This window comes from Blastomyces gilchristii (genome assembly GCF_000003855.2).
Source record: "Blastomyces gilchristii SLH14081 genomic scaffold supercont1.19, whole genome shotgun sequence".
In the NCBI taxonomy this organism is placed as follows: Eukaryota; Fungi; Ascomycota; class Eurotiomycetes; order Onygenales; family Ajellomycetaceae; genus Blastomyces; species Blastomyces gilchristii.
This window is the reverse complement of record NW_003101664.1, coordinates 364427-383991: the sequence shown is the minus strand read 5'-3', so window position 1 is coordinate 383991 and position 19565 is coordinate 364427. Positions and strand designations below refer to the sequence as shown.

The 19565-nt window shown below is 35.3% G+C and overlaps 4 protein-coding genes across 4 annotated transcripts; 2 read left to right on the top strand and 2 right to left on the bottom strand.

The window, feature by feature from the left end:
• Positions 1-319: 319 nt before the first annotated feature.
• Positions 320-2746, top strand: BDBG_07455 (serine/threonine-protein kinase Sgk2; the record flags this gene model as incomplete). Its single annotated transcript, XM_002622007.1, has 1 exon — positions 320-2746. One exon carries the CDS (start codon positions 320-322, stop codon positions 2744-2746), a length of 2427 nt encoding a protein of 808 aa, XP_002622053.1.
• Positions 2747-3002: 256 nt separating this feature from the next.
• On the top strand, positions 3003-3839 carry BDBG_17614 (uncharacterized protein; the record flags this gene model as incomplete). The annotated part of the gene is made up of 3 exons (XM_031725296.1): positions 3003-3071; positions 3097-3126; positions 3295-3839. The coding sequence occupies 3 exons, from the start codon at positions 3003-3005 to the stop codon at positions 3757-3759; spliced, it is 564 nt and encodes a 187-aa protein (XP_031580189.1). The 3' UTR covers positions 3760-3839.
• A 492-nt stretch (positions 3840-4331) lies between these two features.
• On the bottom strand, positions 4332-4959 carry BDBG_07454 (uncharacterized protein). Its single transcript, XM_002622006.2, has one exon. The coding sequence runs from the start codon at positions 4799-4801 to the stop codon at positions 4475-4477; it is 327 nt and encodes a 108-aa protein (XP_002622052.1). The 5' UTR covers positions 4802-4959; the 3' UTR covers positions 4332-4474.
• A 1554-nt stretch (positions 4960-6513) lies between these two features.
• On the bottom strand, positions 6514-6735 carry BDBG_17613 (uncharacterized protein; the record flags this gene model as incomplete). The annotated part of the gene is made up of 1 exon (XM_031725295.1): positions 6514-6735. The coding sequence occupies one exon, from the start codon at positions 6733-6735 to the stop codon at positions 6514-6516; it is 222 nt and encodes a 73-aa protein (XP_031580188.1).
• Between the last annotated feature and the right edge of the window lie 12830 nt (positions 6736-19565).

Here is a 19565-nt window from a genome sequence, read left to right as displayed (position 1 = left end):
TATGTCGCTTGATAGGAGATAAGTCAGTGCATGCCAGTGTATGTTGCGGTGCCTACTGAAGCGTAATTGTGGCAGAGTAAGAAACTACCAACTTCACTCTCTTCCTTCCTGTCACTATAATGTGTAGGAAGCTTGAAGCCACTGGCTTACTTGAATGAGAGATGACTTGTTTACATAAAGGGCTCACGTGATGACTCAGACGGTATGGTTTACTCTCATGTTCACTCTCTCATATTTACTCTCATAAGCAGATGTCATACAACCAGTCGCAGTTGTCAGGCGAATCTACTATCGCTCAATTTATGCACTGAAATTTGAGATGGATAGTTTATCGGGGGATGATCTCTCTATTATCTCCAAGCATCCTTTCAATGACTCCCTTCATCGTTTGCACAAGTACCTTCAAGAGTCTGAAGACTACTGTAATGATAAAGCGACGGATGACAGCGAATATTTTCAAGATGCAATATCGAAACTGCTTACTACATTGATGGGTGAAAGATCAGCTTTCAATCTTCGCTCACCGGCAAGCAACCAAGATGTGGCTTCTGAGCTGTCAGGTATTTTCCGCCGCCTGCGCAGTGGGGATTTCAGCTACGAAGATTACCGTCCGTTGGTACGGCTCATACTCCAAAAAGCGTCTGACATTGACATATGGAAGACTGTATTCGATCTTATCGTCGCTGTATCGCGATGTACACCCCTTCCAACCGTTCCCCCGACATCACAGGCCACACCGCTGAGATCTACTTTCTCTTCCCAGCAAGGCAAAGAACAGACGCGTGAGCTTGTAGAGCTGAGGATCTTTGACGAGATTAAGACGTGCACATACAGGGTTGTTGAGGGCTTCGACGCGAAATATTTCCAAGGAAAGGACTGGGAGGAAGGTTTTTCCACCATCTATGAGAGAGTGCTACAGCGAGGCCACGATGAGGTTGAGGACTTTCCCGATCCTCCGACGGAGGAAGACGTTCTTGAGTGGTTGTTCGGCCTCCAGGAGAGGTTCTTTGCTGAGACGCGCGGGTACTACTACAAGAAGACGATAAAGAAGAAAGACCTGACCGGGTCGGAAGCCGAGCGACAGCTCGATTTCTTGATGAAGCGGAGAAAGAACGAGAACAAGGACACCAGACATGACTGGAAGGATATCCATGTCATCGGTGAGCTGAAGCAGCCCGATTTTGACAAGGGGACACTCTTACAGATGGAGCGGTACGTGCGAGACGTCTTCGCTGCGCAGCCGACCCGTCGGTTCGTCCACTCCTTCACCCTTTGTGGGTCTGAAATGGAGTTATGGGTGACTGACCGATCAGGCCCGTATAGCTCTGGACCCTTTGATATTCGCCGTGACCCTAAAAGATTCTTCAGGGCCATGATTGGATATACGTTGATGAGCGATGAAGAGCTAGGACTCGACGTGTTCACCACCTTGCACGATGACGGATGCCGGACAGTCTCTATATCAGATGCTGACAGCGGAAGGAAACAACTGCGGCTACAACCAAAACCTATCGCCGTTCAGTCAGCTGTTGTTTGTCGTGGCACCTGCTGCTTTCTCGCCAACAGCCCAGGCATTCCAAACTCGGATGGTGAAAGCGTGGTCAAGTTCTCGTGGATGTCTGCCAGACGGCGCCCGGAAGTCGACCTTCTCCGACTCGCACACCAACGCGGTGTGAAAGGGGTTGCCAAAGTCATTGGGCAGGGCACCGTCACGAGCATCGCGGAGCTGCGTGATGGTCTTTCTTTTGGGGAGCCGTATCCTTTCCGCGGTCGTCCGGCTCTCAGTGTGTCGTCTTCGTTTAGCCTATCGCAACCCCAGAGCCAGCAGTCTCAGTCAATTACACAGCTGCAGGGACTAAGCCTCGCGAAGGGCTCTTCATCGGGTTCTTCGAGGAAGCGGAAATCTAGACAGGCGGTAGGTGCACCACCTCTCAAACGGTCACGGTCGAGCAAGAGATTCCAGGATATCGCATCCAATGACGAGGTGTCGTTCGATGTCGAGGCAGCGCAGAAGACTAGCCTGGTCGCCTCCACGAGAGAAGGGCCGTTCGACAACCGCATCTTCCGCTGTTTGGCCATCACACCTGCAGGACGGGCGATCCATCAGTTCACTTCGGCAAAGGAGTTGCTGCTTGCGCTACGCGATGCGATCAAGGCGCACCGGTCCCTCTACCTGGACGGCAAAATCCTCCATCGCGATATCTCTGAGAACAATATCATCATCACCAATCCGGACAAGGCTGATGGCTACCACGGCATGTTGATCGACCTTGATCTCGCCAAGGAACGCGACAAGGGCCGCACTGGGGCGAGACAGCAGACAGGCACGATGGAGTTCATGGCGATTGAGGTGTTGGACGGAACAGACCATACCTACCGTCACGATCTAGAATCGTTTCTCTACGTGCTTATTTGGCAGTGTGCTCGTCACGGTTGGAGACTATCGACGAACTTACAGGGCCGACCCAAAGTAAGCCGCCTGGCAAAGTGGTATACAGGATCATACGACGACATTGCACGTATTAAAGCGAGTGATATGGGTGCCAAAAGATTCGAAAATCTGTTGGTTGAGTTTCCGCCCGAGTTCGAGGAGGTAAAGTCTCTGTGTCGAGATGTGAGGAAGGTCTTGTTTTGTATCTACAAAGATGATATTTTTACAGGGACACCAGTGAAATCGGAAGTTCTCTATGATCCAATTATTCAAGCCTTTGACAGGGCTATTACACTTAATAATGCGAAAATATAATCCTGACGTTTTGTATTCCAATAAGAATTAGAGCATCTTCTTTCTTTTATCAATCATGCCTAGGTGATTGGCTTTCCTTCAGTTTCAAATGGTAACCAAATCTAGTTAGCTCGTTAATTTTGGATGCTTGGTAAGCAGCGGTGCCACACTTATGTCGTGCCATTACCAAACTGAAATGCTACAGCTAAATATGGGATATATGTTATATAACATTTTGATTATTAGACAATATCATTTTACAGTCGACATAGCCTAGATGGCGGAGGACCCATCAGTCGTTTACGCTACTGTGGGAGTTGAACAAGCCATACGCCTATTAAAGGTGGTATGCCACATACTACTAAATATAGTCGACGTTTTCGGAGAATATTCAGGTCGAAGTATGACGCCCCTAGGGTTATGGGGCCCCTGGGGGAATCTCGTCCCTAGGGGAAATCACATCCCCCAGGGTAAATAAGTCCCTAGGGAATTCCGTCCCCTAGCCATATCCCCTAGGGGAGCTGTGACCCTGAGGGAACCATAACCCTAGGGCGAGCCATATCCCCTAGGGGAGCTGTGGCCCTGAGGGAACCATAGCCCTAGGGGAGTCATACTTGGCTCAATGGAAGAGGGACGCAACTCCTTACACAAGGCTCTCAGCTCTACCATTATTCAGATGGGCACAGGCAAAAATCGGATTGCGACAATTTCTACACGAGAGGAAGGTGCCTGATGTTACCGACGCCCTGTGCGAATGTGGTAATGGAAACCAAACAGTACGGCATGTCCTCTTGGCGTGCCTCAGATTTAACAGGCTTAGGATAGAGTCATGGGAAGACAGTGACGGAAAAAGAGAACGACTGGATCTCAAGGAGATCCTCAATACGCCTAAGCTAGCTAAGATAAAGACCAATGGCCGGATTGCTGGTCATATAGGTGTCAACTCCGCCAGCAGAAAATTTAGTATAGCACTGACATGCAGCACTTCAAACAGGAGCATCACTGTTGGGTATGGTCTCGACAACAGAACATGAGGGGGATGTTGATTGCCATCTGGGATAACTGTACTAAATGTCCCTAATACTGATTTCGTTTCATGAATTAAATGCCACAATCTGAACTAGTTTGTTCTTTCCTTACTTCTCACGTATACTTTTACTCTAAACCCTTTTTTCCAGCTCTAAGTTCGAATAGATCTATGTCATCGCCAACCATTAGCCAGGTATCTGCCAGTAGGTGACGGTGACTTGTGGCTGTCACATCTCCAGCCTAATGATGCCAATGATAAATCACCAAGACGAAGAGGGGTTGCAGCCCATTGGGTTCAACATCGCGTAATTAGCAAATGGCCTCTTGTGGTCAAATATACGAATGTAAAATCGTTCGGTGACTTCTCATTACGTTCTCTCCATTATTACTGGCTATACTCGTCGGATACAATATAGCATTAGTCCTCAATGCTAATATAGTTGTATTGAAACGAAAAATTCTATCTTCCCTATATTACATGTCCCAGAATGGGCCATTCTCTCATCAGAACTAAAAAAATCCGAGCTGGTACGTATTTCAGACCCGCTACCTACAGGTAGCGGGTCTGAAAATCTTGGCGAAATATTTGCTTCGCTGTAGAGCGGTCACTCTCCAGCTAAACAGTAGCACTTATTTTCGTCAATAGGTGCTAGGCTCTGTTTGGTTACGTCGTCCACAGAACACTGTAGACTGTTTCCATAAATGTTCTGAAAAAAAAAATCAATGACGAGTGTAAGCTACATAATGTATTTGCCAGAGGTGAAGGAACACAAATGTCTTGTGTTGGATGGTCTTAATCACAGCATGCGATCCATTCTTCTTAATCCAGTCCGTTATTGACTTTGACTCGGCCCGTGCAGCCGCTTGCCAGTGGAAAACATTCGCCGTTCGTTTTGCTCCCGGTTTTGCCCCAGGCCTAGTATCGAGGATCTCACGAGTATGGTCACTGAGGTCCCAGTGAAACCCTATATTCTTCAAATCACGCTGCGAGCTGGGACAGAGCTGGGAGATCGCTAGATTAGGACTAGGTTCTAACGCTTTATTCATAGCAAGTCACCATGCAGCTACTCTTCCACCTTCCACCAGGTAACTTGTTGCTTTGAATGTCACCCGCTGCGCTTTGTTCCAAACGAAAAAAATGAGAAATAGCGCTATCTTTGTTGCCTATCGAGGTCCTGATCAAAATCATCACTAGGCAAAACGCCCTAGAAGTGAACAATAGGTTCAGAGAGAACATGACCTGAAAATTTGTGTGAATTCTCCAAGCTCTTTCAAGGCAATAATCCAGGCGAGTCTTTGAACGAAGGAACCCACGTGATGGCGCTAGTGTTGCGGTTTGTAACAAACGGCATTTACAATGGTCAAAAGGACTGGCAAGCAGCTGGAGGCTGTGGAGAGGAGGGACAGAAGATAAGACAAGAGGCTTATATCAAGTATAGAAGAAAATTAGGCTCATTATATAAAGACAGACATAGAACTTTAGAGAAGGAATAGAGCTTTTCCACTTCATTTCAACCCTTGCCAAGGCTATAGTGTAACGGTAGGTAGCCAACTTTATTTTTAGATCAGTGCATTCCAATCCCCTGACAAATTACAAGTGGGTTGGCGATTTGACCAATCTGGCAGAAATAAAAAGTGATCTTTGCTCAGTAGACCACTGACGAGCGACCCAGGTATAGTCGGAAAGTACCTCGTGAAGAGAGTTATCTTTAATCTCCCACTAAAGAATATTGTTGATACCATAAAGGGTTGTGAAAGGAAACTTGGATACTACCCATGCTTATCGCTTCTAAGTCGGTCTACGACGTCGCGGGAGTGTCCGTCCTCGGGGCAATGCGCTAAAATTCATATATGAGGTGGAGACCATTAGCGAGTCAGAGAGAGGAGAGTCTTGAATAGCCACTTAACTAAATCAATGGCTCCTCTCATGTTACATTGAATTACCGCTGGACCTTGGTCACCTCACCCGAGTCATTCCTACTATAACTTCCACAATCAGCTTATTTGTCTGATGTAGCCAGTACAAAGACAGCTGCCATTAGTGTCCTTTGATCCGCGAAAACTTCCACAGTCGCTTGCAGGGAATGCTCGACTACAAGTCGCTAAAAACTTATCACCTATGAAACAAATTGCACGCAAATTGAGCGTCGTCAATTAACAACGCTTCAAGTTGAGTCGAAAACCCACACAACAGACAGGAAGAAGTGAAAACAGACGAATGCCTTAAGCAAGTCAAGGATAGTTGTAGAGATAGAGAGCAGATCAGATACTTTCGCTTCCCTTTCATTTTATTTCTCTTTCATTATATTCTGACAATCAGCTTATTTGTTTGATGCGACTAGGCTAACAAACCACGCATCAATCTGTAGACATGCTTCATGCTTCAAATTGAGTGCATTAGCAAAAAAATGACACATGATAAACACTCTGCGCCTGGAAGGCCCTGAGAGGCACTAGGGACAATTGGAAAAAGTCACCTGACCTACCTAACTGAAAGCAGTTAGGTAGGTCAGGTGATTTTACCAACTGTTTACGTGCCGTCAACTGGGCTCCCAGTCGTGTATAATAGTAGATCTCGCGGTCATAGGATGACACAACATATTCCTGGCAATTGACATAGGGCCCGATATTGTATATAGTCGGATCGTGAAACTTTGCTTTGACTGTCAGGTAGTGTGACTCGAACGTAAAGTTTGCGAGAAGCATACTCTGCCAAGAGAGCTCTGAAGATTGTGTTGATCATGAAGAGTAAATCTTCATCAATTTGGTTCCTCCGAGAAGACATGGCTCCCCGTTGACCTCACTGGCAAAGAGGCCAACCAGGACAACGGCCAGTAGTCACTAGTACAGACAGGGCCTTGAACTGCGGTCAAGGGACCCGTTGGGTCCGCGGCACCTGTACCAAACCCCTGGTCCCTAGTACCAAGGTCCATCGGCATCAGACCTTGGAAACGTTCCTGTAATCCAGTGACCTTGGTCATTATCCTGTAGAAAACGGCCCAGAGACCTACCTAGCTGGTCCATGGACCGCAGTCCAACTGACAAGAGCGTATAGTGATTTTAGCCTCTACCTTGGTCGCTAAGAACGTCCGAGAGACCAAGTGGAGAACAGATATAGAAGGGAACTTATTTACCTACACTCTATGTATAGACCTATACATCTAGATCTCAGCAACACACAGAACCATGTTGCATACGTTAAATATTATATGGCTTCGATGATAGGGAAAAATCAACCTCGCATCTTGATTCTTCTTGAAAACTCTGTGCTTGCCAACTTTTCCCTGAGTTTATCTTTCTTTACTAGTCTTTGAAGCTGCTTTTGTGATCCACTCGATGGTCGACTAGATAGCATACTAAAGAACAGTTTTTAATACTACTAAAGTCAGTCTTACAACTAGCTCTTCCTAACAGTTGTGGAAGGTGTAAAGCTTGTGTGATTGAAAGGTTGCTAGCTTGTGAAAAGTTATATGGTGGAAGAATTAGTAAGCCAGATCACGTGACCTGACACCCCCACTCACCAGAGTAACTATACACAATGCTATATACAAAATTCGCCTTCAAATCAAGTACAGATACAAAAAATGACTGGAAAATGTGAAGTAATGAAAAACCAGTCATGATATACATTATTTTTTATCCCTCTATCCCTTCATCTTCATAATCTCCTTTCAGTATGTATATTTCAATGTTTCAAGTGATTTAGTAAGCTTATCTACTGTGTTCTTAACAGATGAAATATATTGAATAGATATCTTATTCTTACAGATAAGATTCTGAAGAATGTGAAAATAAATATAATATAACAGAATCAAAGCAGTAGCTAGTTAGCAGTGTCATGTAGAGATAGTTGTTTGAAAAGCTGTATAAGTGAGCTTAACTATCTTACTTAAATAGTGAGCTTGTAGACTACAGAGTTATTATAAGAATATCACAGATATAATACTTAGTATACTAAGAAGATTGTATAAGATACATAGTAACTCTTATATATATTTCAGTAGAAGAAAAACAAATCACTGACTTCTTTAATAAGAAGTCAGTATCTAGCTATTCTATATAGACAATGAGTAAATACTCTTCTCTCATTTCATAAGTGAGAATAGTCAGAGTGATACCTCAGTAGCATCTTACTATTAAGAAAGAGTAATCTGCTGATCTTATATAGAAGTGAGGTTCTTATATTCATTAATCAGATCTTTTTATAATATATCTGAATAATGTTATAGAGTGGTTGAAAATCAGTTTAAATAGTCTTTAAAATGAATGAAATCATTTATATAAAAGTAATGAGCTGTGTAGAACTACAGCAGAGTCTTGATATAGCTGAGAGTGTGATAATACTCTTCTCTTTAAAAGTATAGTCTCAATACTCTCAAGATTACTGAATTGAGAGTTATCTTTATTATATAGCAACAGTTATCAATCAATTGACAGCATATATACTGTATATGATATAAAGAAATAGATGAGTTTTTCTGCTGACTGTGTAGATCTTTCTTTTCTCATCTTCATTTAAATTAAACATGTGATAAGTGAGTTTCTTATATATCAATTTAAGATGTGAAAAATATAGTTAATAAGTGACTTATAGATCTCTTATTATATTCTGTTCTATATATGAAATTTTCTACAAAAGTGATGTATTTTTAGAGACAAAGTTAACAGTAGTGATAGAATTTTTTTTTTTTGAAAAGATTCTTCTCTTTATAATATATTTTTCTTTCTTCTTCTCATCTGTAATAGTAAGTGCATGAAAGCATCATTCTTGAGAGATAATAAGAGACTTATTCTGACATTTTCTAGTGAGTAAACATCTTCATGATGCAGCTGCAGTCTCTGTAACTATTAAGAAAGCCAGGTTGAAGACAGAGACAGCAGTGTTAATGAGCTGCAGAAGTATCACTTTCATTGTTACACTTTCTTCTACTTCTCTTACAGCTGTGACAGTAGTTACTGTGTCTTGTAGTAAGGTGTTATTTCTTCTGCTGATCAGTTCATTCATGTTCAGTTCTTTTTCTGCCTCTCTTATTATTATTGCAACATCACCTTCTCTTCAGTCAACACAGTAGCATATGACTCTGTGTGATCATTTGAAGAGAAACTCAGAGAGAGCTTGATTTCAGAAACAGTGACTCTGAGAAGCTTAATCTGTAGTTTCTCTTCTACAGCATATCTGAGCTCTGCTCAGAATACTGCTGAGTTAAGTCTGCAGAGTTCTGCAGTTTCTTTATCTTCTCTCTGTGAGAAGACTCTGATATAATCTCTAACTAATATTATCACTTATCTGCACTGTACTAAGCAGCTGAAGAAAAGAGGGATTTTATATACTTATTTCTTCTCTCACTTCTATTATTTTCATTGTATCTGTAACAACAACTTCTATCTCTCTGTAAGTATTATCTCACAGAAAGATATCATGTCAGCTCTGATAAGAAGCTCAGATACTCAAGTAGTACAGAGTGAGAGTCTCAGAGCTTTAAGCATTGATAAATTCTGTTAAGACTGAGAAGATCTCTCTTACTCATCTGTAAAAGAAGATGAAGACATGAGTCTCTGAGATGAAAAAACATCTTGAAATAACTAGTCTTAAGAAGAAGTCAGCTGACACTGCTGTTGAAAGCACTGCAGAGATCAATTGCTAATTAAAGAGAATTTCACTTCAGTTGAAGCAGATAACTGAGATGCTTTATAAGTTAATAAGTTAATACTTTCAGTATCTCTTATACTCTTCTATAGTATGCTTCTCTGCAGTATCACAGCACTAACTTCTCAGCAGATAAAGATATCAGTGTCTGAGACTTTAATAGTGAAGAATTAGTTTGATGAAGATGTAATTATTAATAAGTAGACTCTGATTCTCTCTTTTTACTTTTTCAGCAGACTGTGACTCTATTAGAATAGCAGCAGTCTATAAGTGAATAATATTAATCTTTATTAATTTTAAATATCTCTTTCTTTTCTTATTAACTGCTTTAGAAATTTTATACTTGTATAGTCTCATTAAACTTCTAAAAAATCCTTTGAGAGAAAATAGAAGAAGAGTGTTACAGAGTCTATAAGATATCAGCTTATTACTGTAAGATTATCTCTAAAAAAATTCTTTAAGAAAAATAAGAAGTTTTAAGCAGTATTTCTTACTCAATATCTCTGATATATAACAGAGTAGTCTCTACTAACTGTCTCATAGCTTACAATCTCTTTCTCAGTATTTTTCAAATACTCAAGCAGTTCTTATAAATTCTCTGATAATAAATAATCTTTTCATTTTATAAGATATTGAAGCTTGCTGTAATATATTCACTTATTCAATATTTTCTTCATAAGATATTCAGTATCATTTTCAATCTTAATATTATTCAGTCAAGACAGCTCTGCTCTGAGACATTGCTTATAGAGCTTTAAATAGAAAATGTGAAAAATAGAATGAATTGATTTCAATTCTGTAAGTAATTTTAACTTATATATCTGCTTATTCATCACTCTTGTTACTGAGAAAGATTCTAGTCATCACTTACTAAGCTTCTTATATAATCTTATTATCTTAATATTCTTTACTGAAAGTAGTACTTAATCCTCTATCAAGAACTTTATTGAAAGATGTTTTCAATTATAGTATTTCATCTACTATTTCTGAGTATAGTGAATACTTTTCATCATTTTCTTATAAATTTTATTTAAAAGTTTCAATCTCACTTTTACTTCTAATACTGAGAAATACTCTGTTCTCTGTATCTGTTTAATATTCTAACTATCTATTCTCTCTTTTGAAATATTATTCACAATGTCACTGAGTAATAAAGAATTATATTTATAATAAGTATAGAAAGAAGATATCTTTAAAATTATATTCTTTATATTGTTATATATAAATTCAGCAGTTAAAAGATGTTTAAGTCAATTATTCTAATAATATAAACAGAATACTTAAAGATGCTGTTCTAGTATCTGATTCTGATATTCAGTCTGATTATCTATCTGCAGATGAAAAGCAGTACTGAGAAGATATCTTATTATAAGATAATAGTAAAAAGCTGATCAGTATTTACTAATGAAGAGGAATTCTCAATCTATTATCAATAATTTCAGAGCACTGTGATTATAAATGATGATATCTAAAAACAGATCAGTTAATTCAGAGGCTTTAATCTTTTTATAAATAGAGATATATCTGATCATCTTTATAAAGCAGTCAATAATGATCAAAATTAAGTTATATTCTTTAACTCTTGTCAACTTCAGCAGGTCAACTATAAAATTCATTAATAGATTCTATCATGAGCTCTTTAAAACAGACAGTGATATCAACTCACTGTATTACTTATACTGTGAAATCTTTATTCTTTAACAGATATTATAAGTCTTAATATACTCTTTAATATCTGTCTGAAGCTTGTCTTAAATATATTTATATTTTAGAAGCTTCTCAGTCTTCTCTAATTCAAAGTGTCTCATATAAGAATTATTATAATGAATTCTCAATATTATTATTATTATTATTCTTCAATTATAGATGTATGCAGTCAGAGACTATGACATCTACCTGAGAACTTTTAGTTCTCAGGGTTTTTTCTATATCTGTAAAGTTAACTATTATACATTCATCAATTTCAGATATGCAAAATCAGAAAATTTCAGCTCAGAATACAAAAACTGTTTATAAATTGCAGTGTTTTAACATCTTCTAATACTTTGAAACCATTTGACAATATCATGACAAAGGAAAAGAGAAAGAGAACACAGTCTTAAAGATAGACACATTAAATAAATAGATAGAAAGAAATTGAAAGAAAAAGATAAAGTAAAGAGAGACTGTAACAAAACAAATTATTAAAAGATAGTGTATAGCTGTTTTAACAGACTATATTTGATTGATTTCCTCCTCTTCATATTCAGATAATTCTGAATTTAGTCATTTTCTTGTAGCTGCTTGAGTTTCTGATAGAAAGTCTATTAAGTATTTAATTCCTGTCTCAGTTGAGAATAAGAATCTCATATTTAATTGATTTAGATCATACTTCTCTTTCAATCTGACTCTGAGATTATTGTATAATGCACAGTGCATTACAATATGCTCAGAATTCTCATTTGCATTGCAGAATGAGTATTCTATTGAGTCAAATCTATCATCAAATCTTTGTATATAAGATTTGAAATAGCCATGTCCTAGTTTCAGCTGTATTATAGATGAGAATATTTTCTTTTTACATTTAATTGAACAAGATTTCCACTTGGGTTTTGTTTCAAATCTTGAATAATGTATACTCTTCTTTTGTTTCTGCCAGCTTTTATTCCACTTGTCTAAACAAGATTCTTTTATTTTTCTCTTTATAAAAGACCAGGACACAATTTTTTGAATAGATCTGCTTAATTCTGCATGAATTCTCAATAACTTCTGATACACTGCTCTGCTATAAGAAATAAAGACTGAATCATTCAGTAGTAGAAGTTTATATTTTCTTAGTTATCAGTGACTTGATTTCTTAGCAGCACTGTTCTGCTCAGAGTCTGTCTCTTTCAAGTTTAAATCAGATTCTTTCTTCTTCAACTTCTAAATTCAAGCTGCAGTAGAGATATTTCTCTTCTATAACTTATTAATGAATTTTAAAAGTAGTCAAGTTAGAAGATTGTAGATTATTTCAATCTTTGTCAATTCAATAATTATAAGATATAACACAAGAAGCTTATAATCTTCAGTATTAGTTCTCTACAGAGATCTGAGTTTTCTTTCATCTTTTATACTGAATCACACAGCTGTCTTATCAGCACTGTTTCTAAGCTTCAGAGAATCTCAATTCTCTGCAGTCAGCTTCTTCTGCAGTGATGACAGAGATTCTTTTATAAAATTCTTCTTCACATTAATAATATTATAATCAGACTGTCTAGACAGTGTATTGATAAGATTAAGCTAATTTAAACAGTATCAGATATAGAAATTATACTCTGAAAGCAGCTTCACTTATCTGACTTGACATTCTGTCAAGCTCTTTATTATTAAGAAGTAATAGAGATTTATATAATCAGTGAGAACTTACACTGAGTACTTACTATTCTGAAGATAATATTACTAGATCTTAAAGAATTCAATAATTGCTAATATCTTCTGATTATAAGTATCATACCTTCTCTGTATAAGTGATAACTTCTTGAAGAAGAAAATCACTGATCTTTATTCACAGTATTTTATAGACTCTGTGAAAAAGTCTTCTCTCACAGATAATTTATTATCTGTATTCTCAGAGATGATTATTCTCTGATTCTTTCAATATTGAAAGACCTTCAGTGTTAACTGTGAAAAGATTTCACAGACTCTCTTCTCAGATGTATCAGTCTCACACTGACTGAATAAGTTAGAATTAAAGTGATTCAGTATTATAACATCTGTAAAAGCTTGTTTCAATTCTACAAACATCTGTGCAGTGTCTTGAGTGAAAGTAAATAGTCTTATTTTTCTGTCTTTTACACTTCTCTTTAACAGATCTGTAAGAGAAGCAGTAATCTATGAATATGTATAGATGAATTATCTGTAGAAATTCATAAATTCTAGAAACATCTGCATCTCATAATACATTCACAGTGTCAGTCAGTTCTCAATGACAGAGACCTGGCTTCTATTCATTGAAATGCTGTTCATCTTAATAATATAATCTAAGAAATCAATCTCCTGCATGTAGAACAAGCATTTTTCAGTGTTTGTATAGAGTTGATACTGTCTCAAGCAACTTAACACTTCTCAAACATGAGTATCATGTTCTTTCTCTGATTTTGAGAAGATTAGAATGTCATTCAGATATACTATGCAGAAGACATTGACAAGGCCTCACAGTGCCTCATTTATATAGATCTGGAAGATGACTGAAGTGTTACAAAGATCAAAAGATAAAACAAGATATTCAAAATTACTGTACTTGATATGAAAAGCTGTTTTTCAAATGTTATCTTCATTAACTCTGATTCTATGATAGATATTCTGTATATCAATCTTTGAGAACATCTTTGCTTCAGATAATTGATTGATCATCTTATTAATTAATAGTAATGAATAGTAATTCTTAACTATCATCTTATTGAGACCTCTGTAGTCTACATATAGATATAACCTATCATTCTTCTTGAGTATAAAGAGTATAGATGTCTCTGTCAGACTCTTTGATAAGTGTATTCAGTTCTTTGATTGCACTTCTTCAAGATATTTGCACAGAACATTCAATTTCTTTACAGACAAGTTATAAAGAGACCTGTATAATATCATTGCACTGTCTTCAAGATGAATCTTATATTATATCTTGATATCAGAAAACTTCACTGCTTCTCTTTTCAAAAAGACATTCTTATAATCTGTAAAGAGATATTATATTCATTCATCTTTAATAACAGATACTGCTGCTAATCTTGCAGTGAGAGTGATGACTTTTTTATCTGTTTTCAAGTCTCAGTCATCTGCTACACAGTATATCAACTCTATCTTCTTCTCAAGATTCTTTCAATGAAACTCTTCAGATTTCTCTATCACTATCTCTTTATTAGTGAGATAGTACTGTCACATCTGAGTAACTTAGTTAATGAGAGAATTATTTTCTCTCAATCACAGAAGATCTAGAATGATATTCTCATCTATAATATTAACTGTATGAAGAAGCAGACTGCTCTTCTTGAAGATTTCTTCTGAGTCTGTGATTACACACTTCACTTAAATTATGTCAAAACAGTGATATTTTATTTCATCAGTAAATTTCACATGGTCTGACAGGTCTATCTTCTTTCAACTCTTCATTAAAGAAAAGAAATAGAATATGAAGTTGATATTTATTCTGAAGTTGAGTAGATATCTCACTGATATCTTCTCATTCAGAGTATACATTGTAATCATAACATAAACTCAGAGATATAAGAATTATCAATTCTTTATTTCTTTCTCTTCTTTATCTTTCATAGATACCTTTGTGTAAGAATAAGTACTCGCAGGCAATTATTCAGGTGTTTGCAGCTTGGCGTGATATATACTGTTAACTACTAGAAGTATTCACAGTAGAAGAATAAAATATAGAGGTCAAATGTATAATAGTATTCAAGCTGAGTTATGAATAGTATTCACAAACTTCAGTCTATATAGTTGTGTGTAGTTAAGAGCTGCTAACTCTATTGATTATATAAGAGATAGAAATAGAGATAAAGAATCTGTAAGAAGTAGGATTTCTTACATACTTCTCCCTCTCTAAGACTTTGTCTGTGAAGTCTTTCACTGAGTAACTCTATAGAATCAGCTCAGTACTGTAGTAATACTCACTAAAAACTCTTCACATCTATAAAAAACCTCAGTGAGGAAAAATCCCTTGTTACTATAAAGAGAAAAGAGTCTGTCACTCAGTTTCTTATTTCATAAGATTCTTTATAATCTACAGATTCTTCTCTAACTATCATACAGATTCATCTCACATCTTTTATATAGAAGAGTTTCAGTTGACTCTCAATCATTTTCATAAGATTCTTATATAATTATTACACAGATTCATTTCATAGATGAATCACTCTCTGTGAGATCACTCTCATCAAAGAGAAGCATTTATAAGTTAATCTTTCACTTATTCTTATAAATCATTATTCTTTGATACTGTAGAATTGTGAGAAATTTTTCATTCTTTTATCAACTCTGTAGAATTATAGAATCAAGATATCTACAGTCTGCAATCACTCTTTATAATTATATAGAAAGATTCAGATCTATAATTTACAATCACTCTTTATTTACTAGAGTGATCTGACTATTCTGTGAAATCACTCACAGTGTAAACAAATCTCTTTAAAGTAGTATAAATATCTCAGATCTATCTGTAGAATCTCATCTTCTTTTTTCTTTTTCTATAATAGCTTTTATTCTTATAAACTATGAGTATTCTTATTCATCTGTGAAGTGTTTTCACTCAGATGACAGAGAGAGAGTGTTTCTAATAATATTCATATATTAATTCAAGAACTTCTCAAGAATAAAAAATTTTTTCAATTTCAATATCTTATAAATAATATCTGACTGCTGCTGAGCTTCTTGTGAGTATTTCTGTAACTTCTCTGATTACTTTTTACTGACTAATAAAGCAGAGATGTCACTGCTTATAATAGTATCTTCATCTCTTTCAGCTCTGTCATCACACCTGATCTTCAGATCAGCAGCTAATTTCATGTCTCTCTCAGATCAGTTTCTGACTTCAAGCAGTGCAGTTCTTCTCTTTACTGTAAGTCTTCTTATAAGTAATTTCTTACAGACTCTAGCTGATAGTTCTTATAAAGCTTCTGATTTTATCTGTATCTTCTGTAATCTTACAGATCTATAATTACTCTCTCTCTGTCTGCACAATCTCTGATCAGATATATTCAAATATGTCTAGGTTTTCTATCAATGATTCTCACGCCGCAGTGCATTTCTGCAATTTCATTGTTAATAAGAGATGAGTCTCTGAGTACCTGCAAAATCCAGGTAATTAAGATAATATGAATGTCATAAATTCATGATAAGAGTTAATCTGAATAGATAAGTCTTCTCTTCACATCTCAATTATTTTCAGGCTGAATACTTCAGTATAACTGAGAAAGTAGACACAGCTTTATAAGAGATATCTGATTACATACATAGATGATCAGCTCTTAAGATTCTGCTACAACTATATATATTCTGATATTCAGCTTCTCTGAAGTCTGTGCATTTCTGATAGTCTTTATATCAAATATAATAATTATCTGTATTACAGACATGATACTCTCTACTTCTTTGAAGAGAGAAATTAATAGTTATAAGAGAATTAAGTGTCACAGATATTGAGAATGTGAATATGAGTTTTCTTTATTTTTTCTTCATTAATCTCTAAATTGTGTTCACAGTCCTCTTTTTATTTTCTTATTTTTTAGCTTTAATAAGAGTTATGATTTCTTCTTCTCTTTGTATATACTGCAAACTGTTCATCTCAGTAGAAATTCATTATTTTATAGACTAGAGCTTATAAATAACAGTGTTAATATCTTTATTATAATCAGGTTCTTAGTGAAGATTATATCATTCTGACTTGTCAGAATTCATAATATGAAAGTCATATCTCAGCTTCTGCAGATATCTTATCTACTTAGATGATTCTTAAGTGAACTTATTCATCTTATCAGAATATTCTTATCACTGAATCTTGAATCAGAGCTTATAATCTCACTTCTCTGAGTTAATAATCTTTTTAATCTAATATTCTCTTTCACTCTCTAGTACTTTATAAATAGAGTGATGAGTTATAGAATTCTCTTCTAAGAATTTCTTATATTTACAGAGTAGAGAGACATGAAAAACATTATATATCTGTAACTTAGATAACAGTTTCAATCTATAGAACTGTAAACTAATTTTCTTTATAATTTTACAAGACTCTGTCTGTAAGAGATTTAGCTTCTTACTAAATCTCTATATAATAATATTTTCTAGACTTAGTCAGACTCTATCATCTTTCTTAAAACTCTTTATAATATGCTTAAAGTCATAGTATCTCTTCTGATACTCTTGAGTCTTTCTCAAGAATTTACAGACTTTCTCTCAAATCTTCTGAATTCTCTCAGCTTATTCACAGACATCATCACACTCTATAGTGTACTCTTACAGATTTATCAAGATTATTTATAAATAAGTCTCAGTGAGCATCTCAAAGAGAGTTTTATCTATACTAACATGTTTTAAGTTGTTATATATAAACTCTATAAGTGATAATCAATGTATTCAGTCATTCTGATTGTAATTAACAAAGTATCACAGATACTATTTTAATATACTTATCAGATATTCTATCTGATCATCTGTCTATTGATAAAAAGTCATACTTAAATCTTATAAAATCTTCAGTATAGTTATCAGATCAGATCAGAACTCTTCTATAAAGATTAATTCTCTATCTGAGATAATATTCATAGATAACTCATGCAACTGAATCACATTATAAATGAAGATATAAGTTAAATTCTTTGACTTCAAGTTCTTACAGATGAATATAAAGTGTGTCATCTTAATAAAGTAATTCATTATCATCAGCACACTGTCAAAGTAGATATCATATATATTCTTACTTTCAGAGAGACTTATAAGAACATTCATTTCTAGCTGTTTTCAAGATTTCTATAAGATGAATAGAGAAGTAAGTTCTTTATATAATCTAAATCATATTATCTGCAAACTCTGATAAATAGTATAAGAATTCATTATCTTCTTCACAAGTTCTTACATCTTCAGTCAGAAGTATTTTCTTATAAGTAACTTATAAGTTCTAGTATCTGTAAAATGATCTACTAGAGAAGAGTTATAATACCTTTTAATAAGTTCTATATATAGAAACTTATTCATAGATATATAAATTCAGCTCTCTCTTTATAAGAGATTATTTAAGTCTCTTTAATTCTTTATTTCTACAGAATTGATTCCTGCTGTAAGCAGTTTCTGAATATACTGAGTATATTTATTCTTCAGTTACAGTTCAGACAATCTGAATAGAAGATCTTATAAAGACTTATACTCTATTTTCTCTTACATCAGATCTTTTACAGTGCTTCTCAAAGTCTATAAACTCTTCAGATTATAGATACTCTCTTCAAGAATTCTTATAGAGATCTTCAGAGTATTAACTCTCAGTATTATAGAGAGTAGTTATACAGACTTCTTCTCTTTCTTTTCTCTCTTCTCTTATAAGAGATTAAGAGACTCTTCAGTTAATCTCTTTATAACACTCAGTCTGAGTATTCTGTGAAGCTTTTCTATCTTCTCTAGTCTCTCTGTATCTGTCACTCTGATCTTCTTAATATAGTCTGATCTGTGAGAGAGTCTGTCTGCTGAGTTCTTAGTTCTCTTAATATATTCTATCTTAAATCAGAACTCACTCAGTTTCTGAGCTCAGTGAATCTGTTACTATAAGAGTTTCTTGATTAAAGTAAATTGTTATAAGCTGTTATAATTAGTTCTAATAGTAATCACTGTTACAAGATTCTCAAAGTAGTGATATCAGTGATAGAAGAACTTTACTATTATAAGAAGCTTCTGATTATAAATGTTATAGTTAATCTCTGCAGATTACATCTTCTGTAAGAAAAAGGTCACTGAAACTCAGTTCTTATTTAACTATAGTTATAAGACTATTTCTGAAATTATAAAGAAGAAGATATCTGTCTTCAATCTGATTAAGAGTAAGAGATTAAAGTGAAACAGTATCACTGTATTTATAAATATCTGTTTCAATCTTATAAAGATCTTATAAGCTTCTGAGATAAAAAAATTCTCACAGTTCTCTCTTCTCAACAATCTTTTCATTCTTCATTTATAGAATAACTTTTTCTTATTTTCACTCTTCAGTATATCTGTAAGAGTTAAGAAGATTCTTATAAATATAAAGATAAATCATCTATAGAAATTCACAAAGCTTAGAAAGATCTGAATCTTATAAATACTAGTTAGCTTTAGCTATAATAGAATAGTCTTAACTTATAAAGATTTCATCTAGATATCATCTGCAGTAATTACATATTCTAGGAAATTAATCTGATAGATACTGAAGTTGTACTTTATAAGCTTAATATACAGTTCTATCTCATTTAAGATCTTTAATATACTTCATACATACTCAGTGTGTTCTTTCTTCTTTATAAAGTACATTATCACATTATTCAGATATATTATTATAAAGACATTCAGATATATATAAAGTATTTTATTAATAAAAGACTGAAATGCTGCAGAGATATTAGTCAGATTAAAAGACATCACTAGATATTTAAATAATCTCAGTGCAGTTCTAAAGACAGT

Bases quoted from the DNA above. Each gene is read 5' to 3' on its own strand.
- BDBG_07454 (XM_002622006.2), bottom strand. From the start codon at position 4,801: ATGAATAAAGCGTTAGAACCTAGTCCTAATCTAGCGATCTCCCAGCTC.